The sequence below is a fragment of the Coccidioides posadasii genome, chromosome 5 (genome assembly GCF_018416015.2).
Source record: "Coccidioides posadasii str. Silveira chromosome 5, complete sequence".
Lineage (NCBI taxonomy): Eukaryota > Fungi > Ascomycota > Eurotiomycetes > Onygenales > Onygenaceae > Coccidioides > Coccidioides posadasii.
The window spans coordinates 539,196-561,247 of record NC_089411.1 but is presented as its reverse complement, the minus strand read 5'-3'; the positions used below and the strand labels follow the sequence as shown (position 1 = coordinate 561,247).

Sequence of the window (22,052 nt, the reverse complement as noted above, 5' to 3'; positions counted from 1 at the left end):
CCATCAGCCGCACCAAGAAGCTCTCTTTTCTCTCTCTTTTCCTTCTCGTCTCTAATGAGATGAAGGCGCCATTGGACCACCATCCAGTCCGGTGAAAGACGACGAGGGAATGTGCTGCTGACATTCATTCGTTTTGTTTCCTTTTTCCTTCGCCGCGAACCCGTTCGTCAGACCCCCCGTGAATTCAGTTATACCAGAATCCACTCGCCATGGGGCAAAGCAAGATGCGCACATCCACGCCCGGCGCACGACCTCCGTTTCGATCGCTTCCGGCATTCTTGCTTATAGTTATTTTATTTCTCAATCTACTTTCTCCCACCTCGGCCAGCCTCGTGCACGATCAGGACCACGCGGGCATTTTGCACCCGGAGATCACCGCTTATCCGGTTCCTTCAGCGGCGATCGACGCCGATCCGCTGACAATCTCCCCTCCCGATCTCAGAAAACGGTCCGAGACCGATGACGATGACGGCGAATCCAACACTTCGACGCGATCGCGGCAGACGTCTCCTACTGCTACAATAACCGACTCTCCTGAATCCTCTCCCTCTTCCCCGTCGACCTCGCGCCCGTCCGCCATCCGTCCCTCCATGTCTGGCTCTCCCAGCTCCGGGATAATCGCGTCCACTACCACCGTCCCCGACGGGCCGCTGCCCTCAGCGTTCGACACAAGCATCGGTGGCAACGCCTTCTCCACCAAATCCTGCACTCTCTTCTTCGATGACTTCCTCGGCAACTCCACCTTCAATGAATGCCTCCCCCTCTCCCTGCTCCTCACCACCTCCACCTCCTTTTTCAACGCCGCCAAATCCGTCGTCACACTCACCCGCGTCCTTGACGCCTCCTGCTCCGTCGACACCGCCAAATGCACCGAGCTCCTGAGCCACTTCGGCAGAGAGGTCGGTTCCAAAGCAGCCTGCGACAAGGATCTCGCTGCTGAAAACCCGCTGGTGCTCCAGGCCCGCAACGGCTTTGTCGCCTACAAGTTCGTGCACGACGCCACATGCCTGAAAAACCCGGATACAGGGAGCTATTGTCTCGCTGACGCAGTGACCTCCGAGCAGGCCGCCGACGCTTTCATCTACCACCTTGCCGTGGGCGCAGCGCTACCCGGCTCCACACGTCCGCAGTGCAATAAATGCCTCCAGGCCACGATGGAGGTATACTCGCAGGGCGCTGGCATCGGAGAACAGCCCCTGTCTCTGACCTACAAACCGGCCGCCAAACAGATTAATATCGGCTGTGGCCCGGGCTTTGTTTCCGAGAGCGTGAGAAGCGGGGCTGCCGCTCTGTCTGCGCTGCTTTCACGCTCTTTGTCGCTATATTACCTGAGCTTGCCGCTTACGCTCCTAGTTTTTGACGGCTTTGTATGACACGCTATTCCGCATAATACTCTTTTATATCTATCTCTTTCCTTTCTTTCTCTCATTCAACTACCCTTTTTTGAAACATCCAACTTAATTCTTCCCTCCCCCTTTTTTTTTTTCCCCTCCTTTGGCTTGGGTGATGTACATATTAATTATGCCCTAAGCAATCTCCCTACACGTGTTTCACAAAAAAATAAACCCTTAGCAATGGAGTTGGGGAGTGCTAATGTCCTTACGCTTTTTGTTGTAATTATATCTATTCCGTGCTTGGCCCCATTTTTCTTTTTTCTCCAAATACTTCTTTTTGTTCTCTTTCTATCCTTAGATATGCCTGTATGTAATACCTTAGATAAAGCGCATACGAACCTAGTACTTAATATGACCAATACCTCAATTTCCCTATACAACATATTCGGCCAACTCTATGCGGCGAGTGAAAGGTATGCTATGTTTTGTCCAGAGTCACATTTTCAGTCCCGATTCGTGAGTATTCATTGAACCCAACCCAACTAATATAAGCGGACAGGGGGAAAACAAAATGCTGAGAACGTCTTGACTATGTCACTGCTCTTATGCCTTGTCTAATTTAGAACAAACACCGTGCTTTACTAACTAAAAAAAAAAAAAAAAAAAAAAAAAAAATTCAGGCAAAAGGATTTAGATGAAACCGATTGCATTGACTGACAAGTAGCAGTAATGACCGTCTCACTATACCTATCAACCGCAGCACTAATTCGGCCGTAGGCACTGCGCTAATAGGAAAACTATTGAGGGTCATTGAGGTAATGAAGCTTGAAACCTCGCGATGCACCAAAAATAGTAGTAATAATAATATGCCAATGGGTATAGTAGCTATGCAAGCCATTCAAAAGAGACCAAAAAAATGGAAATCTCAAGACGTCACTAAATCTTGCATATATCATCATACAAATGTGAAAACATAAATCATCAGTCGGAACCAACGCCACAGAGGCATGCCAACAAAAAACCAAAAGAAAAAAAAAGAGAAAGGAAAACTGGCGACTGTGATGTGGGAAGCAAGACCGGAGAAAAGCCAGGAGCATCCGCAGGGACCGAATTCATATACGTAGTCACCGTGTCTACCTCCCCTTAGCTTCTGCGGGCCTTGAATTCGTGGCTGCCGTGAAAATGCTTCGTAACAGACGAATCCGCCGATTGAAGGTCCATGCTTTCATGATCGGTGTCTTTGTCTCGCTTCATCCGCACGTACGCCACCTTGGTGAACCTGCTCAACTGCGCCCAAAGGTGCCGTCCTGCCTCGTGTGCAGCTATTCGTTCCAACAACCCAAGAGTTGCGGTTCGAACCACCGCGTCAGGATGAAACAATCCCAATGAAATATAGAACAGGCCAGCTTGGCTCTCCGGTGCAATAGATATCAGCTGACAAATGGAATTATAATCCTGGATGGCGTTTGAAAACGCTAAATATATGGCTCCTGACTCGGCGGAGCTTAATTTCAGAGAACGTAGGCGGTCATGGTGATGGTGCAAGTCGAGGCTTTGAACCGGCTTGCTTATAGGATACAACGCGGCGGTGTCCTGGATGAAGTAATAGTAAGACCTCGTATTTCTCCAACCCTCGATTCTGTTTACCCACGCAGCGAGTCCACGGTGTTTGGTGTTTTCGTCCGGCCAGACATAGCCGTGGCCCCGAAGATACGACGGATCAGACTGGTTTGGCTGTACAGGAGACTGCGCCTCTGCAGCATCTTCACCGGGACCCATGACGTATAACGCGGTGGCTCCATACACTACCTCCTCAAACGTCGCAGAAATTCTTGTAAATTTGGTAATATACGCTCTCCATTTAGCTCGAATGGCGCCCTCTCCATGTCGTGAGGAGATACTTCGCATAATGTCTTCCATGAAGTTGTTGTCACCAGGAGGGTCGGAGGAGGAGGAACTACCGCCACCAAGGATGGAAGAAGTCGTGACGGGGGCATGCTGCTGAAAGAATTGTGTGCCTTCTGTGACCGGGGCAGGTTCAATACGGCTGCTAATCTTCATACGGCCGCTAGGCAAGTCGCATAACAGGTCCCACCACTCATGATGATTGCCGAAGGCTGGGTTGGTGACACCAGCCACGAACCCGGGAACTTTAAGTAGCTCGTCAATCTTCGTTAAATCGGTATAGGGAAAGGCATGGCGAGTAAATCCTCGAAGAATCCCCCCAGAAGCGAGTGCACAGGCCGCCAGGACTGCTTCAGCAACTTCTCCAGACGGCCGATTGTGGCCCAAAAAGATCACTCGTTTTTGAGTAAGCAATGCGTTGACTAGGACCATGATGGGATGAGTAAATGGGCCACTCGTTGTCAGGTGAGGGTGAAGGGGGAAGGCCTGTGGAGAGGCAGAATGTGGATTGGAAAACGTCTGTATTAACTTAATCAAGGAAAAGTCACCCACAGTCTCCGGAGAGACAGCCGTGGGAACCTTGACAGGAATGGCAATTTCATTATAAATGATTTTAGATTCAAACTCATGGGTATCTCGTGGGAGCGTATACTTTGCAGGGACGAAGGAGCTTGGGTCGCCTCCTTCCAGTTCATATACAGCTCGATCGTCTGCCAAGCGCTGCTTGATCATTCGTTCGAACTTCTCAATGAACATATCTTTCACATCGGTAGCTTGGAGAATATGCCGCTCGAGGTACGAAAGCCGTGGCATAAGGGAGAGGTCCATGGCGTTTAGGGAGTCGTATAGTGTGGCTAGTGTCTCTTGATAAGGCGATTTGAAGTAATCCTCCAATGCCAGTAAAAGCAGTGGCTATTACGGAATTCGACCATCACATTAGCTTTCCCTAACAGGGTTTAAAGCGATAATAAAGTGTTGCTCACCTTGTATATGTGAAGAAAAGAATGCCGTGTACAAATTGCCATGGCCTTGACAACAGCTCCACTAAAAGCAACGTCAGACGAAACTCAACCCCAATGACTAGAAGAAGAAGCTAACGTACCGTTTCACAGAGTTGTCTTGTTTGGTGTTGACAAGATTAAGAACATACATTAATGGCGGACCATCACCGGCTTCCTCATCGTCGTCGTCACCATCATCGTCGGTCGCCTCCTCATCCTCCGTCTGGTCGTGGCCGTCCTGACTGTCTTCCTTCGCCTCGTCCACGGCCTTCTCCGCTTGTCCCTGAGAGTCGTCTCCGTATTCATTCTCGTCTTCCGATCCAGCGTCTCTGTGAAGGAAAAACATGGTCCAGTCCTGGCTCCGGACGTGGGTTTGATCTGGCAACATCAGCTCCGCCAACATATGCTCATCACCGCTGATTGCAGCTGGGTATTGATGCTCCATAATCGGTCCACGATCCACGTGGAATGAAGCGACGAGGATGTACTCTACATGGAGTTCTGGAGAATCGGCAGGGTACTGAGACTTGTACCTCCGCTTCCCTTTCTGAAAACTACTGTATGAATGCACAGACCGTGGTCCCGTGGACTCCTGCGAGCTGGTGGGAGACCTCCGGCCGAGAGAGGTCTGGGAGCGGAGTTTCCTGGGGCTGTCGAAATTCGGGCTTGAGGAGTGGACGGATGCGGGGAATGACGAAACAGACCGGTGCTTCTCGTGAAGAGAGCCGTTGATGGACGGCCGCTGGGACAATGTAGTAGACATCGTGCAGATAATCGAGGGCGAAAAGACAAATAAAACCTGTGTACGTCAGCCATCGAACTGCCCGGTTGGGAGAAGCAGAGTTCAAAACCTCAGGGGTAAACTAAAAGTATTCCACTCCAAGTCCGGCGCCCCCTCCCACTCTAGGTATAGGGAGAGAGTTTACAGGGGTAACTGGTGAATTGATGCGTCAGTTAAGGAGCTGTGAAACTGAATTGAAGAAACGCATTGTTGGTCCTCCCTCAGGGTGTCGAAGAAGACTCCCGTCGCCTTGACTGCTGCCCGGACGTACCCATGCCGTCGCTTCGCTGCCCGCGACAACACGGCGCACGGGCCACCAAGCTGCAACAGCCACAGTTCGGTTTCAGGGGACGGAATATCCCGCTTCCGGAGTTGCGGGGTCTGCCGGATTATCGATGATGCGATTGTTTTGCTTTTCCCCGTTTCGGCAAGGCTTGTCCGTCCAGCTCGGTTGTGTAGTTAACTGGCACCGAACATCACGACTTAGATCAACGGATTAAGGGCTAGCGGAATCCATTACTCCTTATATCGCTGCTCAGCTGTCGAATTTCCTTTGTAAACTACAGCGCCAGCTCCTTATTCAAGATGGTATGAAGTCATTCTCATTGTATTCCGTAATAGTTGACCATAAGCTGACATATTGCTGGTAGGTGACGCCTAACACGACTCCATATAAGCCATCTCCGCTATCCTTTGGATCACCCAGATCGTCTCCTTTCAGACGGCAGTCTGCCGCATCGTCTCCAACTACCGTCCGACCAAACGTGTCGGCAAGCCCCGGAAACAATCAAACGACGCCCAGTCAATCTCCAAGCATGCTAAATCAGCTACCTACGGCCAAAGAAGAAGATGTCTTCGCGAAGGTCAGTGGCTTGCCATCAACACCAAGATTTAGTGGTTTGCACCCATCACCTACCCGCGGTGCGAGTCCTCAATCCCCAGAATTCACCAACCCGACAAGCTTCAAAGCACGCGAAAGCCAATCGGTGAACAGTGACGTGCTGTCTAGACTGCCCGCAGCACAGCTGCGAGAGATGCGCGAGGCTTTTCAAGTCTTAGATCGAGACAATGACGGGCAAATAAATAAAGAAGACGTAGCTAATATCCTGAATAATTTGGGTACGTCCTCCGCGGAGCAAATACTTTTCAAGTCCAAGCACTGAACGATCTTTTTCGGAACAGGCCGGGACTCGTCCGCGTCCGTGACTGCAGCATACTTCCCGCCGGGAGCACCACGGGCGATGAACCTTCCTACATATTTAAATACAATAGCAGCCTTACTTACACCTTTGTCCGACCCTCAAGAACTTCTTAATGCATTTGCAGCTTTCGATGAGGACGACAGCGGGCAGATTGACCTCGCTGAACTCAGAGATGCCCTGCTTAACACTCTTCCAGAAGGCGATGAAAGAAGGCTGACAGAAAGGGAGATTGACGAAGTTGTTTTCGGGTTTACCGGGAGACGCGCTTTTGGTACAAAGGGTGCAAAAACGGCTAATCTGAATGCATCAAGACACCGCGCAGAAGTGTTTCGCTACCAGGACTTTGTCACGAATCTGACGGGGCCGAGCCAGGGTACAAAGAACTCTGTGGCGAAAGCTTAAATGGACAAGGTTGGGTGGGAATGGGTTTGGCAGGCGTTGGGAGGAGGCGTAATGGTGATTGAGTTAAATTCGTTCCAGGTTTCCTTTAATCAAGTTTAAAGTAGGTAATCGATGACATGATAAGAATGTATATATGTGCTCCGTATGCTTCTTCCGGATGATCGACGGCACGAACCGCGTTCAAGGTTTGAAGTCAAACTGGGACTTCCAAGAGCCGACCTCATCGCACTCCAGTCACATGACACACTCTGTTGTATGGACGACGACGAGGTTCACGCAGACAAGGCGTGCTTCGCTGAGGCACGTAGTCTGGCTGCTAACCGAAGCTGTTGAAGCCTGGCCGCCTCTGAGCAAGTCGCATCTTCGCCGAGAGTAGTCGATGAAAAGCTCGGATCACGTTGGATCACACGCTCGTTTCCCGCCTTCGATCTAGCTCTCGCTTGCCCGCAGTGGGCTCCAGCGACCATGGCGTCTCCCAAGTCCCAATCCCAGCTACAACTCCCGCCTTTGCCAAATCTTTCAACGCCACAGCCCGCGCGTACCCTGAGACGGTTCCAATCGCATCAGAACCTGTCAACAAAGCCGCAATCCCTCTCAACTCCATTGCGAGGGCAATCCCATCGCGGCTCGTTAAACCAGCAATCCGACCAGAATGCAAATCAGAATAACACGCAGACTGCCACGGCGACGACGCCTGTACATGGCCGCCACCGGTCAAATAGCGATGTTACGAGTCCCACTGCGATGAGGACAATGACCCAGAAGTCTCGTTCTTCGACCAGAAAATCGGGATCAATGGGATTTCCGGGAAAACGATCTGGGCTTGAGCTGTTGCTGCGAGATGGACCACCAGGGAATGACCTTGTCGCTGGATTGGATGAGTTAAGATATCTTATTTTGTCTAATAGAGTGGATGCTGATGGAGATGGCATGGTACGGCTTGTACGGCTTTTCTTTTTGTCTCCTTGTTCGCAAACTGACACGACTCGCACAGTCTACACATCGCATCTACGTTTGGCTAGCTCTTCTTAATATTCCTCCTCTTCCTACCGACGAATATCTCTCCCTCGTTCACAGAGGACGCTCACCGGCCTATGCCAAAATCCGTAATGACACTTTTCGCACACTCGCTACGGATCCTTTGTTCAAACGCCGGGTCACGGAAGCCAGTCTAATTCGCCTACTCAACGCTGTGGCCTGGAAAATCCACGATTCAAAAGGAGGAGGATCCTCAAGGGGAAAGCAGCCAACGTCAATGGTGTCCAATAGTAGGCGACACTCAAGTAAATTATCCATGGATGCACTTCCTTCGCCAATTTCAGAATACCCTGCGTCTCCCTCATCTACCCAAACAAACATCGCAGATACAGCAATATACGTGCAGGGTATGAATGTTCTCTGTGCTCCCTTCCTTTACGCATCACGAAGCGAAGTCGAAGCCTTCGCCCTGTTTCACCACTTCATCACACAAGAATGCCCAGGATATATCCGCGGTGCCATGGACGGGGTGCACAAGGGTTTAAAATTGGTAGACAAATGTCTCGAAGTGGTCGAGCCCAAGTTGGCCAATCACCTATTCAGCAAGGGCATGCATGCCGAGCTGTATGCATTTCCATCGGTGCTCACATTATGCGCGTGCACGCCACCTCTCCCGGAGGTTCTGCATCTGTGGGATTTCCTTTTCGCGTATGGGCCGCATTTGAATATCCTGTGCATCGTGGCTCAGTTAATTAGAATGCGCGATACGTTACTGGGCACTTCTAGGTATGTTACCGTTGCATTTATAGCTTTTCACAGGCCAAACCATCGTCAATATCTCTCAATTCTAACCCGTGTTTGCAGTCCCAATAAACTTCTCAGATCGTTCCCTTCCCTTGATGCGAAAGATATCATTGCTCTTGCTGTTTTAATTGTGAGGAAGATTCCTGAGGATTTATATGAACAGCTCGTCCAACATGCCAAATAGCCATAGGAAGCGACCAAATGAATGGGGCTAGATCTATCAAAAATGGAAAAGTGTTCGATCTTATTTTGATATCACCCTCCAGACTTATGGAGCTAATTCAGGAGGCTTATGAGTTATGTACATGAAATTACGAATGATGATGTGATGAACAAACAGTGCTGATAAATATTTCTTTTTTTTTTTTTTTTTTTTTTAATTGATATCTTGCTTTTCTTCTATAGGCTGGACTGCTCTGGCTTTCATAATGGTAGAAAATAAGGGTATCCATGCATCCCAATCCGTTGAGATAATAGCAATCAATTCACGACTGAGATTCTTCCCAAACGCATCTTGAGCACTGGCAGGGCCCGCCCAATGCGCCCATAGCCCACTCCCTTCTTTCCTTTACTACCAATGCCAAGTCACAGTAATGATTTAAGATCTCTTCATCTTTCTTAATGGCAAATCCCCCACGATCATTTTTCCTTCGCTCGCTTTCTTCCGAGCTACCCCACTGCACTCTCTCCGTCTCGTTCCTCGCCACGAAAGTGATCTCACCTCCCCACTCCCAGCGCACATTTGGATCGCAGCTGTGATTTGCTAGGCACCAGAGCGGGTGGACTGCACACACTTCGGGTCCACCGTCCCACGTAGATAAGCGACCGGAGGCTGTGCCACGGAATTTGGCATATAGGGTGTTTACGACCCAGGTATCGTAGGTTCGCAGTGAGTCGAACGGATCAAGGCCCATTTCCTCGAGGATGCGCATGGGTTGAAGGATGTTTAATTGGAAAGAAAAGGGAAGGGTTGCGGAGGGTGGAGGGAGCCTCCCTGCCCAGGCGTCGCATGGGTCATCTTCGATCCGGTGGAAATCTCCCCAGATATATTTCACCTCTGGGAGGTCCAGGGGATGAACTTTCTGCGTCTCTGCCATAGCAAAGGCGCGAGCGACTAGGAGGAGATACAGGTAATCTGCCTTGTCCTTTGGGTTTTGAATGTCTTTCCCTATCGAGGCTAAGCCTTCCTCTCCGCATATAGCGCCATGGTAGGTTTCGCACGCAAGTTTGTAGCACCTTTCGCTGCAGAAAACTGTATCATCGCAATTATCGCATGCCACTGATGGTTCTGCAGAACCAAGTTCTGGCAGCGGGCTATTGCATGCATCGCAGAGATCATCATGTAAACGATTCGTGGCGGTTAACATCGATGACTCGTGCAGTATGGTTTCGCCAGGGATAATATCTTCCTTCGCGAAGAGTCCCAATTGCACAGAGACCTCTTCCCTATTCTCGGGATTCGAGTCATTTTCCGCATCGGCCTCCAAGCCGTGTAATGCAGGTAGATTCACGGTTCGGACCTCACATTTTGGTGCTATGTTCTGCAACCTCTCATTTAAAAATCTCACTATTTCAGGGGAATTCCGATCTGGCTCATGGGCGTTCCATGGATACACAACTCTCCTTGCGTGTCCTTGGACCTGTAGACCCGCTGGATCGAATTGGATATCCCCATCTCTAACATCAGGGCCAGCTCGTAACCGTCGCTGATTGACATAGGCATCCTGAATTTCTTTTATAGATTTTTCCAAGAATGGTTGTGCCAAATTCCCCTCCGCTCCATATTCAAGCTTCAATCCCTGAATGCAAAAGTCATACGCATCTCTCATGCACCCACACTGCGCAAGACTTGCGACTAACAGCGTGTAGACATTGCCGATGTGCTCATGATAGTCGCTCAACGTGACGTCTTCAAATTCAGAATCAGACTCAGACGCTTCATCTTCGTCGCTTCCAATTGAAACGTCACTATCATTGGCACTCGCATCGCTGTTAGGCTCCGACTGCTCATCCACATAAACAGCGCAGTTCCATAGAGCATCAGGCACAATCCTCTTTCGGGCAGGAAATTCACTCTCTGAATCAAGAACGCTGTCAAACAGAGTCAGCGCACGATACGCATCGGTGGCGGCAAGATCAGGGAATCCCAGAGCGAGGTGGATTTTTCCACGTTCCAGATGTCGGATCGGGTTATGAGTGTCATTGAGGAGTGAATCCGTAGCCTTTACTCGCTTGGAGACAAGTTCTGGGTCCAAGAAATGGTTCCTTGAAACCATGACCGATCCCTTGGTATATTCTCGGAGCTTGCGGCTTGCCGGTTTAAACGAATGATGAGATCGTTAGATATGCAAAAGAGTAAAAATCTCCCGGCGCAGGTAACTGTGATCGCCTTTGCAGTTGAAATTTCGGCCGTAGGTACTCGAATCGCAATCCAACGGCCCAGCTACGACTTGCAGGCGCGAAACCAGATGGCAACGGGCACCTCCAACGGATTTCCCAAGACGTCGCCAGAGAGCCAGCCGAGAGGGGGGGGGAAAAAAAATCCAAAAAGTGCAAAATGGCCAGAATCGTCCGGGATTTGTCGACCTTTTTTCTCCAGAACAGATCCAGGCCCTCTAAGCGATCGTAAAGAGCGCCAAAAAGTAACCTTCTCGCGTCGTTTCGTCGCCCAGCGAGGGGCACGTCGCCGCCCGCCGGATTTTTTTTTTTCGCCATTATCGTCACATGACCACGACCGCTCAGGGGCAGCGGACGCGACGAGACAGCAGGGTCGAGGACACTGTGCCTGGCTTTCTATGGTTTACTGGGACAGCTCCTGATAAGGATGCTGGCATGAAAATGCATCTAGATCATTCACCCAATGGCCATGGGGCACATGGTTAAGTCACAAGAAGCAAGTGGCTTTCATCCACGTAAAGTCGAGCTCTTACCGTTGGCTATCGCATATTATGGCTTTTGCGACTAAAGAGAAGACACGCATATAGACTATCCTAGTCTCAAACGGGGGAAAGGGTTTAAATAGCACTGCACGCCATGAGGGCGGAACCCTGGACGGTACGGGATAAATGGATGACGGAAAAAAAATGCCTCCTCGGGAAAACACGCAAAGGGAGAACGCCAGAACGAACATTATCACGACAGGCCGCAGTTCAATATCGGTCAGGCCATCATACCATGAGACCGATCCACCATCGTCAATCAAAGTCCAATTTAATGCGAAGATCATCCCGAATCCAAGGCGTAAAGGGTGCCAGATGCGACGAGTGCCTATGTATCATACATCATATTACATTAACTGAATAAAAGGATTAGCTTCCAAACGCAGTATAAGTTTCCTAGGGATCGAGATACTTACATTACAGTTCTCATCCAACACAATCCTCCCCCCTTCCTCCCCCTCGGTGGTGTTGAACCCAACCCTGATGGCTTGTCTTTCCCTCAGCGAAGCGGCTAATCGGGCCAGCATGCTTCTCTATATTTTTCCAAGACTATAAGTACTAGGAAACAGAGAATGGAACACAAGGGGAACAGCAAGAATTTGCATTTTGGAGGGGGCAATACAGTTTGTACACCCCAGCGGTCGATTTTCAAAACCATGAGGCCCATTCAGAAAACGAAACTTCCGTTCTCTGGGCAGCCAAAAGGTGTAGCAGACGTACCGTGATGAATGCTTCGTTCATTCCACCTTGTCGGTTCACATCGTTTTGGCTAGTGATTTGATAGCTGTCTTGCATGCGCTTCCTGCTCCTAAGCCCTAGCGCACTACGTTCGGTTCGGTTGCCTCCAGCAGGATTTCCAGCAACAATATTAGCCTGTGCATCGGGATCAGCGATGTTGATACCAACGCTGGCATCATGTTGTGCTCGGGCATCCGGTGAGAATATCTTAATGGTGTTGTCGATCCCGGATACAGCCAAAGTTGGCTCGTATGGATGGCCTGCTTTAGATTGGTATCCAGATTAGAGCAAAATGAGTGTCAAGGGCGGTCTTACCTTGCACAACATTCACGACATCACTGTCACCAGAAAGGATATTGACTAAATCCGATGTCTTTCGATCCCAAATGAAGATGTTTCCACAGTCGCTGCCGCTAACAACATATTCATCATTCAATCCAAAATAGTTCACATCTTTGACTGTTTTGATATTGCAATGTCCTCGGTAAACGCTTAAATGTGAAGAGCAAGGAACATGGCTCTCCACCCCTCGTCGTCGGCCACTAGATGAATTCCGGATAAATAGTCGTCCCTCTTCTTCATCACTTTCAGAGGTATCTCTCTCATCATCGTCTTCGTCATCATCATCATCATCATCCTCCTCCTCATCGTCCTCATCCAGCTCTTCAGAATCGTCCTCGTCATCTTCTTCCTCATCAGTCTCAACACTAGCCCTTTGATCTTCTGAGTGTTCAGTCGCATTGGTAGCTGATGTCTCTTGCGGCTCTGCATTCTGTTCACTCGTGTCATGATGTCGTCGCCGACTCGAAGAAGACCGACCTGTTATCAATCGGACCTCTGAGATCGGTTCCTCTTCTTCATCTGGGTCTATGTCCTCTTGTAACCTTTCCCTACCGTCGTCTTCATCCTCATCTTCTTCAATGACAGTTCGTAAACCACCAAAGGCACGGTTAACGAATTCAAAATTGACACCTTCGCCCACTTCCATCAAGATGCCTCTCCCAACTTTCAAGCCCCAGAATCTGATCGCAGCATTCTTATCAAGAGAAAGAATCGTTCGGGTGTCCGAACCATCTCCATCCTCGGCTTGACGTGCGGCAGCAGATACGACAAGGTCTTCTAGTGGAACTCTAATTGCTTGCGCGAACGCCTCGACAGCACTGGACTGAGACTCAAACAAGATGCGGGATTCATTATGCTCGAACCTCGAAGCGTCAACGTTAACGATTGGCTCGGTACCAGCGAGCTCCCGGAAATATGGAATCAACGTCTCTTCAATAGCCTCATCCTCAGCACTTTCAAGCAATGGAAACCTGTCAGCATCGCGTCGACTGACACCACGTCGCTTGAAACCTTCCAATATCGCTTGTCGGCCCCCTTCAAGCCACAGTAGAATAGCTTTGAGGAAGTCATATCCAAACTGTGATGAAGGATCAATCATACCATCCTCTGTGGGCGCAGGGCCAATTTTACGAAACAGCGCCAGCTGAGGGCTTTCGCCACCAGTTGCAGTTTGTAATCGCCCTCCTAAGACCCTTGCAAGCGTTCCTGACGCCTGAACAAATCTTCTGGATGATTCGCGGTTTCTACGCAATGCTTGCTGGAAGAGAACGTCATCGTGAGAAGGGTTAAGAGGGTATCTCCAAGTCCTTATCACTTCGTCCATTTCCGGGAGATAAGTTGCAGCATATCCGAGAACTGACGTAAACGAAGCCGTATACGGCGTTGGTCCAGAGGCTGGTGATGCCTCTGCAAATTCTCTCATGGGGCGGTCTACTGAGAATAAGAGCTTTCGAATTTCAACAAGGCCCTTTGCAATGCGGAGACTCAGTTTCTGCGCCTCGTTCAAAACAGACTCCCTTGCTCTCTCCAACACATCTTCAGGGACATCAGTCGCTCTGGAGCCGGAGAGTGAATCGAGTGGAATGTCTTCGGATTCGCCATTCCCGTACCTAACCCTGAATGACATGTCTTCGCCACCGTGTCCATCCTCGGACCTAAGCCGTGATTGATGTCTGGTACTACTGGCTAAGGAAGTTGGTGACACGGCCTTCCCTCGCTTTCTTTTTCTATTCTTGTCCTTCTTCGCCCTGCCGGACCCTGAGCCTTCCTGCTGGTTCGACTGCCTATCTTCCCCTCCATCTCGAGCGTCGGGACTGCGAATAAGGTCGAAGCTGTAGATATGATCACCAGACCAACTCACTATCATCTCGTTAGGGTTGGCATAGCTGATTTTACACGCTGTGATATGGCCATTATCGCGGCTTCTCATCTTCTTCTGGCCATTTGGAGCAAATCTTCGAACACATCTGGTCGCCTGTCCCATGACTTCATCATCGTGGGAGGAAATGCCAGAGAGGCTTCCCGTTTGTCCTCTTTCTTCCAATAAGTCTCTTCCCATCATCCGCCGGTCGTGTAGGAAGCAGTGAAGATGTGCGCCACCAAGAGCAATGTAATGGGGTTGACTTGCAGCACAAGAAATGGTGTTCAAATCGATATGGTACTTTTTGTACGAGATGAGAGGTGGCGGGACATTGGAATCATCATGGTGTAAACCGGGTCTGTACGCCATGAATCCTTGCCCACCTCGAGGAGACGGATAAGCTGAGGAAGGTTGCCGTAAATCCCACTGCCTAACTTCTCCATCTTCCGAGCACGTAAGAAACAAATAAGGAGACGACTCCGTCACTATGCGCTTAACACGATCCGCATGGGATCTGTAGACTCTGCAGTTCGTATTTCCCTCTGTCAGATACCACATTCCATTAAAGAAATTGTTGAATCTCCGACTTCTGGCAGATGCCACAGCAGTGTTTGCGGACCGTCCGGAATATTCAATATCAAACACGCGAACCTCTGAATCTCCAGCGCACGATATCAGCGTCCGATCATTTGAGTGCGGCATGAACTTGACAGAGAATATATTCGCTGAATGACCGGTAAGGATCGTAGTATTAAGGAAGAATGGGGAGGTCGTAGATTCTGGCTGGTATGAGTAGATATTAACATGCTGATCGTCAGATCCCGATGCGAGAAGCTTTCCAGAGGTAGACCAACTATTAAAGAGGAGAACCGCTCGTCAGTAAACCACGGAAAGTAGAACGATGTTTGTACTCCAGAGGAGTTCCCTGGCCCCCCGAACACCTGGAAAACGTACTTTAAAGCATTCACACAGCCTGTGTGCCCACCCAACTCATTTACAATATCCATATCATCGACCCAGAGTTTATCACCGTAGATCCCGCGAATTCCAGCATAGGACCCGGGCTTCCCCAGTTCCCGCTGCAGCAGGCGGTCGTAGATAACCGACTTCATTTTCACGGCGTTCCAGGAAAGCAAAAATCAAAAACCGAGCGTCCAAGAAAGGGAATTAAGTGTGAGAGGCGTTTTCTCTAGATCGGGATGTCCGGGTATTCGCTGGACTGAGGCCCACTTGTCGTGGTCGTCGTCACCCGGACGTAATGATAAATCTACGTCGGCATGGGTGAAGAAGCTCTGGATGGAATCAGTCAGCTTCTCCGCCACCTCATATTGACTAACGCTTCTCTCCCACTGGATGCTCGAAAGTCTCCATTCGACCAAAGGGGGTTCTCAAACAAGAGCACCAGCTGCTCACCTTGTGGGCTAGCTAAGCCAACGGCGTCCCAAGTTCAAGACATCAAAGGGTTTCTCGATTGACCGATATGCCGTAAACTTCTCCTTCGATTGCGATATGTTTTTCAGGAACTTTGACAGAAACGCGGATGTCGGGGAATGTTGCTTTCGAATCCCACCTTGACCTTACATAAGACTGTCGTTGAGGATGGATCGCAAGCGGGCACGTGCTCTCCTTAGCGGCGATGATATCATCTGGCGCCATCAAATTCCATCGCCGTACATAGATATCTATTGAAAAAAAAAGGAAGTGAAGTCGTTGATTTGGGTGGGTTCCAAAGCAAGGTATCAGTGTCACCACTGTAGGTAGTTTAGGACTAATTGCTAAACTCTCCAATCCTTCCCATGGCAAGCCATCCACTCCATACTTGATTACAGCTGCTTCCATGCCGGAATCGCCAATTCAACACCGCCGCCTCCGCATCTACGTCCCCGGAGAGATTCAACTCTTCTCTTCACCCATGCCCTCTCCATCTTCACCGCTTCAGCCTCAGTCTTCGCCATGATTTCCAATTCCTCTATCATAGCTTGTATCAAGACCTTATGTCCCCTGACAGCTCGCACCAGTGCAGAAGCGTCATAATCCGAAGCACTTTTGTCGTCCGAAGTTGGGCCTATAACTTCTAAGCAATCCAGTTCGCGGGAACATAGCTCCAGTTTCGCCGACAAGGAAGCCACATCGTTTCTCCATCTATCACTCAATGAATTAATAAACCGCAAACCATTCTCGATCGCGGCGGAATTCTCGCCCTTCGCCTGTGACCTGTGCTGCCTGACCTGCATTACGCGTGAAGACCACTCCTCAAATTCTCGCACAGCGATGTTATACCTCCCATCCTGCGATTCAGTAAGGTCCGAAACCTCCAGGATGACTTTCGACAACATCTGTATCTGGGTCAAGAAGTCGTAGCGGCTGTTGGACGCTTTAATCTCAGCCGCAAACTGATCGATTGCTGCTATATTGCGATGTTGCTGTATAGACTGCTCATCGGAAAGGACTGACCGGTAAGTGGTCACGACCGACTCATGTAACTTTCGACACTTGGTATCGGCGCTAGTCTCCCATTGTCGTTTCGTTTGAAGAGCTTGAGAGTGCAGGAGATATAGCTGGATCAGTTCGGTCTGCAAAAGAGGGACATGCGGAGGCAACGATACCGCGCCATTACTCTCTCCAGCAGCCATGGACAAACTACTCATGGACGGTTTGGCCGCCGGCTTTTTCGGACTATAATGTTGCTGATATGTATTAAACTGCGGTTTAGCAAGCCTCGAAGCCGCCGGCTGGCTGTCCGTCGCGGTTTTATCCTGCCGATGCGTTGTTCCCGCCTGTCCCGCATTCCCCGAATTGAAAGCCTGGCTCCGATGTCTCGCATGGCTCATCGTGGCAGAAGCTACTCTCGACGTAGCCGGCTGCCTCAGAGAAGCCGATCTATCCAATCTCGTCGTCGGTAAATGACCTGTTTTCGCCTGTCCGGAACTCGACCCTTCCGTTGATCGCTGCTGCTGCTGGTTCTTCCCATCCCCCAACCTAGATTCCGCCGCCGACGCCGAACCACCACTTCGTTTAACTGGCGAATACACACTATCCCGTCTAGACGGCGACACACCCGACTGCGCATCTCTCGACTGCTTCGTCTGCGGTTCTGGGATCTGAACTTTCAGCGGGGCGGTCACCGTTCTGTTGGCGGGAATACCGGCAGGGTTTCCGCGCGGCAGAAAGCTCCTTCGCGATGTGAGACCAGGCGTGCTTGCAGCGGACACGCTTCCTTCAGAGGTCGTGTGGGCATGGCTAGGTGGTTTTACAGACGCTGTCGATACGGAGGTTGTGCGGGTGGGTCTGCTGGTAAGGCCAGGTCGACTGGTGCCGGTGGGAGTCTATGGAGGATTTTTTTTTTTTTAACGTGAGCTAAATTTTCATCTTGGAGAAACATATTTACTGGACCGTGATTCATACCGCTGTATCCTGGCCTGCAGGCTTTCTTCTCTGGGCTGACAGAGGATCGCGTAGAGAATGCGACCTTGTGGGGATGGGCATTGTTCGGAATTAGGATTGGCAAGGGTTGAAAAACAGTGAGCTGAGGTCTTCCACACTCAATACTACTTCGTAGTTCACCAACAACTGGGGGGGAGTTTGTGGAGTTGGGGGACTCTTTAGTTACCAAGCACTGCTCTGCCTTCTGAACAGTTCAACCACCCAATGGAATCAGTCAGAGTATTTTACTACGCTGGATGTGCTGGGTGAGTTGTCCCTTGCGGCTCCCACATATATGAATGAGCCTTGTCGCCTTTGAGATAAGATCCTCTCACAAAAGGTAAGTTGACAATAATTTCAATTGTAATTTTGGTTTGGTTATCTTTGGAATTTGAATAGTCTTTACTCTGTAAGGAGTACAGAGTATGTGAGGGCGAAGTTGAGAGTAGAATGCAATGCGAGCTTTTGGCACGCAGAAATCACTATTTATGTTGTTATTATCACCTGTGCAGACTGCAACAGCTTTCCTTTGTCTAAACTGCCCTTTTTGAAATTGATGTAAACAATCAAGAAATACAAAATTCCATCATCACCAATAAAAATATACAGACTCTATTCATTTTAATTCAATATGATACTTGGGGAAATTGACAGGGTAGAAGAGTCCTGTGTTGACAAAAGTTGAGATGTTCGTCGTCGCCACGCAGCTGCTGGGCATTTTAGGCATCAAAATGGTCGCAGTTGTATCTTGTCATCGTTTTGACTGTCGTTGCTTCTTCAGTGCTATGGTTGAGATAGTCTCCGGTTGTTAGCCTTCACTACATTTACAGATTTCATCCGTGAGGCACCTTAACATCGAGTCTCTCCACCGTTTTTAGGCTTTTTTAGCCTGCTCCCTCGAGTGGTTCCCGACTACTATGTTGCGGCGAAGCAGTTCGAAGTGCATCCTTGCGCTGTCCATGGCTTTTCGAAATTCGGACCAGTCAAACATCAGTTCAGGATCTCTATACTTTTTCCTCTGAAGGGATAAAAATCAGACAACGAAAGAGGAAGTGGATCTGTGGAGAAACAATTTTGGCCATAAGCCATCTACAATAGGCCTGGTACTAGTTATCTGCTCGTGTAAACATCGGACCTAACTCGCAATTCTCTCTTCTTTTCTGACGAATTCCGGGGCCAAACCTCTGCGAATGCAGACACTTCTCCAAAGCCTCTGTGGCCGTATATTAAGATCGGACTATAAGGGTCGTTCGACCCTTGCTAGCAGGTATCTTCCGGTCCAGCAGCTCGAAAATTGCTGTTAAACAGTAGACGTGCTGAAGTCAGGCCATTTATAGAACGGCCGCTCCTCAATCTTGACTAGGATCGCAGCCTGAACACTGGGTACGGCTTGAAGGTACCCAGTCAATGAACTTACAAGGCTCTTGTAAGAACCAAGAAAGCCCACCTCTTGAACGAGCACAGGACTCCCCTTGTCCTTGTGGTGAATCGCCAGATCTGCCACCAGCACTGAATAATTGAGCGTCTATTGTGAAATTAACTGTGATGTGTCGTGGGAAAAATTAAGGACATCAGAATTGCCCTTTCCTGTCAACTGGGAAACAGTTATAGCGGTCATGCCCGTGAATAGTCGAGAGAACTGACACTCACAGCCAGCAACTTGCGTCAATAAAGGCAACAAGCAATCAAAGTGTTGCCAGGAAGGATAGTACTCCGTGTGTAAAAGGAAGCGCTGGAGAAGTATGACCAGGGAAGCAGAGAGGAAGGTCTGCTCTTGAGAACCAAAATAGTCGAGTGCTAACACGGGTGATAATTCTCCATGGGGTAATAGAAAGCTGCTTCTGCCGGACCAGAATCAGGAAATGACGAAAATGTCCCAATGTCCTTTCTAGTGTCGGCTAAGCAAAGTTCTGGACTCTATGAAGCCACACCAACAACAAAGGCCACAATCGTAAGGCCGTTTAAGCAACATCGTCCAGTTACTTCATACCTTGTAACCCCATAAGAGCTACAGGCGGTGTTCGGATTGCAAAAATTGCACAAGGCCGACTGAGAAAGAAGGGTGCAAGGATCAGGCCAGGATCCGCTCAAAGCCCATGTAAATGTATCTCACAGCCCTCGGAATCAGGTTGAAGCTGTCGCAAATATTTCGAAGTGGTCACGGGCTCAGCTCGTAAAGTGAGTCAATGTTATTTTGAGGCTCGTAACACGTGTCACCATGGCGATTGACACAGCTACTCGATAATTATCGCCGGAAATTGCTTGGCTGGGACTTGCATTGCGCATGTGTGATACTGAAATTGCACCGCCCGCTCTGCATTATCTATCAGCTGGAAGCTTTGAACCACGCACGATCGTTGGCGTCATCATCGCCAGATTGAAGCTCGAGTGTAGGCTAGCATCCGCAACATCTAAGCGCAGACACAGGCGAATCCTGCGTCGCTTGAGCGTATCTGTGCTTAGCAGGCGCAATTGGTGGTAATCAAGCGAAGAGAGAAAGAGAGAGGGGAAAGCAGAGCCGCATCGTGGTACTTTGTATCCCAGACGCCATCTTTTGTCCTAGAAAGAACAAGTACCGATCGGTCTATTTCCACCACCAAAAAAAAAAAAAAAAGAAAAAGGCGCTTGGGAACAGGGTGTGCAGCGAAGTGCATTACTCCGTACATACAGGAGGAAATAGAGCGCTCCCCGGCGCTTAGTGATGTGTCCTCGGATGCAGGAAGAATGCGTCATGACCCTGCGAGCCGTCTTTGAGGGAAAGGGCGGGGATTGCCGCGCCAAGAACAAAACACCTGAAGGGGAACATGCGGCCCACGGAACACAGTAAATCCGGGAAAAAGAGAAAAGAAAACCGGAGCTGGAGAGTGAACGGATCCACGGAAACTGAGGCATATTTCTGCGACTCTGCTGGCGATGTTGCTCTCTGCGACAAGACGTGTCGGAAATGAAATGCTGCTACATAGACAAAAGGTTGTGCGGTGCGGAGTGCATCGCGCACTAAAGACGTGGCGAGCGAGGCGCGGAGGGGGCCAGGTGACGTCACATGGGGTGTTCCTGGGCGGGGCAATTAAGGTTGCGGGTTCCTTCCCTTGCCCGCCAACCAGGATGTCGTCACCCCAGGGGGGTTGTGAGGGGGAAGGCACGAACAGGCTAGTAGCTCCAAGTGCCCGTCGGTTTGTGGTTTCCTGTGCTCTCTTCCCTGAAAAGGCGCAACTTCGTACTGTGTAGAGGTGCTGAAGGCCTGTGAGAGTGGGATGGGATGAGTGCCCAGTACGTACGGAGTACAGAGTGCCTGTGTTTCCCGGATAGCTCCACCTAATGGAGAACCTCCGGTCCCGCGTCTTCGTTACAGGAGAAGAAACAGAAGAGATGTTCGGCACGGACTAGAATTAACTAGTGGTGATTGTGGGCGTTGGCTTAGACTTTTGAAAAAGTATAGCAACCAAATTTCCTGGATAATGCAAAATGAAAAGGATGAGCCTGCACGATCGAGGTTACGCATAGATGTAGGATGTACGGAGTACGCAGTACGTACGTATGTATGTAGAGATTCGACTTCCAGCGGGAAAGATAGCGGCGGAAACGTGGGAAGGTCTGGCTCATTCAGAACCGCCCAGTTTGTGACAGCTGCGGCAAACGCGGGAAGGCTGAGTGCGAGAAACCCCTCTAATTCCCGCACTCGCAATTTGTATACTTATGTACGGAGTATGTACTCCGTACAATGCGTACACACAATATGTAGGGCGCAACGCACGAACCTCTAAAGGAAGTGTCAACGATTGAAGGATTGAGAGGAATCGTATAACATTACATAGGTATGTATGTGCAAAGTGTGTAGGACAGCCACTGCATGCTCAGCTGCGGGAACAAGCATGATGAATATGTATGCCCCCAGAACCTGAGCGGCAATGTGTCCAGAGGCCTCGAGAAAAAGGCCTCAGACGCTTTAGCCCTGCCTCTCTTCCGACCCTACGCGGGAGATTGACTGCGCGGATCGAGAACAAAAGGGAAAAAAGTGGCTCGACGGAACTTCCATGGCAAGTTATGCAAATCCGTGCGCTTGGCGGAGAGCTCAGCTCGGAGATAACCTATCCGTTGCCTCCGTGGCACGCGACAAACTGTTTCCAGAACCATGTGTCTCTTCCCCACCCCAAGGACCTGGACTCTTCACTCTGGGCATCATTTTTATTTTTAACCCTATCCCAGACCGACCACGACCGCTCGTTCTTCCGCTGAAACCCGGGAGATAAGCGCTGCCGAGTTGGGCCTGCGGGGAGAGCAAAAACAGAAGAAGCGATGCAATTGATAGCCCACTCCAGCCCACGCCCCAGGTCCTCGACCC

The 22,052-nt window shown here is 49.8% G+C and overlaps 8 protein-coding genes across 8 annotated transcripts; 4 read left to right on the top strand and 4 right to left on the bottom strand.

Annotated features, from left to right (window-relative positions):
• Positions 1-209: 209 nt before the first annotated feature.
• Positions 210-1,373, top strand: D8B26_008156 (uncharacterized protein; the record flags this gene model as incomplete). The annotated part of the gene is made up of 1 exon (XM_003071468.2): positions 210-1,373. The coding sequence occupies one exon, from the start codon at positions 210-212 to the stop codon at positions 1,371-1,373; it is 1,164 nt and encodes a 387-aa protein (XP_003071514.1).
• A 1,104-nt stretch (positions 1,374-2,477) lies between these two features.
• D8B26_008155 (uncharacterized protein) lies at positions 2,478-5,003 on the bottom strand (the record flags this gene model as incomplete). The annotated part of the gene is made up of 3 exons (XM_003071469.2): positions 2,478-4,151; positions 4,223-4,283; positions 4,342-5,003. The coding sequence occupies 3 exons, from the start codon at positions 5,001-5,003 to the stop codon at positions 2,478-2,480; spliced, it is 2,397 nt and encodes a 798-aa protein (XP_003071515.1).
• Positions 5,004-5,606: 603 nt separating this feature from the next.
• On the top strand, positions 5,607-6,769 carry D8B26_008154 (uncharacterized protein; the record flags this gene model as incomplete). The annotated part of the gene is made up of 3 exons (XM_003071470.2): positions 5,607-5,609; positions 5,672-6,140; positions 6,204-6,769. The coding sequence occupies 3 exons, from the start codon at positions 5,607-5,609 to the stop codon at positions 6,623-6,625; spliced, it is 894 nt and encodes a 297-aa protein (XP_003071516.1). The 3' UTR covers positions 6,626-6,769.
• A 118-nt stretch (positions 6,770-6,887) lies between these two features.
• On the top strand, positions 6,888-8,591 carry D8B26_008153 (uncharacterized protein; the record flags this gene model as incomplete). Its single annotated transcript, XM_003071471.2, has 3 exons — positions 6,888-7,558; positions 7,620-8,389; positions 8,468-8,591. Exons 1-3 carry the CDS (start codon positions 7,091-7,093, stop codon positions 8,589-8,591), a joined length of 1,362 nt encoding a protein of 453 aa, XP_003071517.2. The 5' UTR covers positions 6,888-7,090.
• A 207-nt stretch (positions 8,592-8,798) lies between these two features.
• On the bottom strand, positions 8,799-10,683 carry D8B26_008152 (uncharacterized protein; the record flags this gene model as incomplete). The annotated part of the gene is made up of 1 exon (XM_003071472.2): positions 8,799-10,683. One exon carries the CDS (start codon positions 10,681-10,683, stop codon positions 8,893-8,895), a length of 1,791 nt encoding a protein of 596 aa, XP_003071518.1. The 3' UTR covers positions 8,799-8,892.
• Positions 10,684-11,308: 625 nt separating this feature from the next.
• On the bottom strand, positions 11,309-15,850 carry D8B26_008151 (uncharacterized protein). Its single transcript, XM_003071473.2, has 6 exons — positions 15,701-15,850; positions 15,242-15,579; positions 12,400-15,140; positions 12,067-12,344; positions 11,763-11,879; positions 11,309-11,702 (listed from the first exon to the last, which is right to left on the bottom strand). Exons 2-6 carry the CDS (start codon positions 15,397-15,399, stop codon positions 11,694-11,696), a joined length of 3,303 nt encoding a protein of 1,100 aa, XP_003071519.1. The 5' UTR covers positions 15,400-15,579; positions 15,701-15,850; the 3' UTR covers positions 11,309-11,693.
• A 260-nt stretch (positions 15,851-16,110) lies between these two features.
• On the bottom strand, positions 16,111-17,948 carry D8B26_008150 (uncharacterized protein; the record flags this gene model as incomplete). The annotated part of the gene is made up of 2 exons (XM_003071474.2): positions 17,693-17,948; positions 16,111-17,613 (listed from the first exon to the last, which is right to left on the bottom strand). Exons 1-2 carry the CDS (start codon positions 17,771-17,773, stop codon positions 16,111-16,113), a joined length of 1,584 nt encoding a protein of 527 aa, XP_003071520.2. The 5' UTR covers positions 17,774-17,948.
• A 3,647-nt stretch (positions 17,949-21,595) lies between these two features.
• D8B26_008149 (uncharacterized protein) lies at positions 21,596-21,946 on the top strand (the record flags this gene model as incomplete). The annotated part of the gene is made up of 1 exon (XM_066125769.1): positions 21,596-21,946. The coding sequence occupies one exon, from the start codon at positions 21,596-21,598 to the stop codon at positions 21,944-21,946; it is 351 nt and encodes a 116-aa protein (XP_065981853.1).
• Positions 21,947-22,052: the final 106 nt, after the last annotated feature.

Bases quoted from the DNA above. Each gene is read 5' to 3' on its own strand.
- D8B26_008151 (XM_003071473.2), bottom strand. From the start codon at position 15,399: ATGAAGTCGGTTATCTACGACCGCCTGCTGCAGCGGGAACTGGGGAAG. The intron at 15,141-15,241 runs GTACGTTTTCCA...CCTCTTTAATAG, and splicing joins GGCTGTGTGAATGCTTTAAA to TTGGTCTACCTCTGGAAAGC. The intron at 12,345-12,399 runs GTAAGACCGCCC...AATCTAAAGCAG, and splicing joins TGTCGTGAATGTTGTGCAAG to GCCATCCATACGAGCCAACT.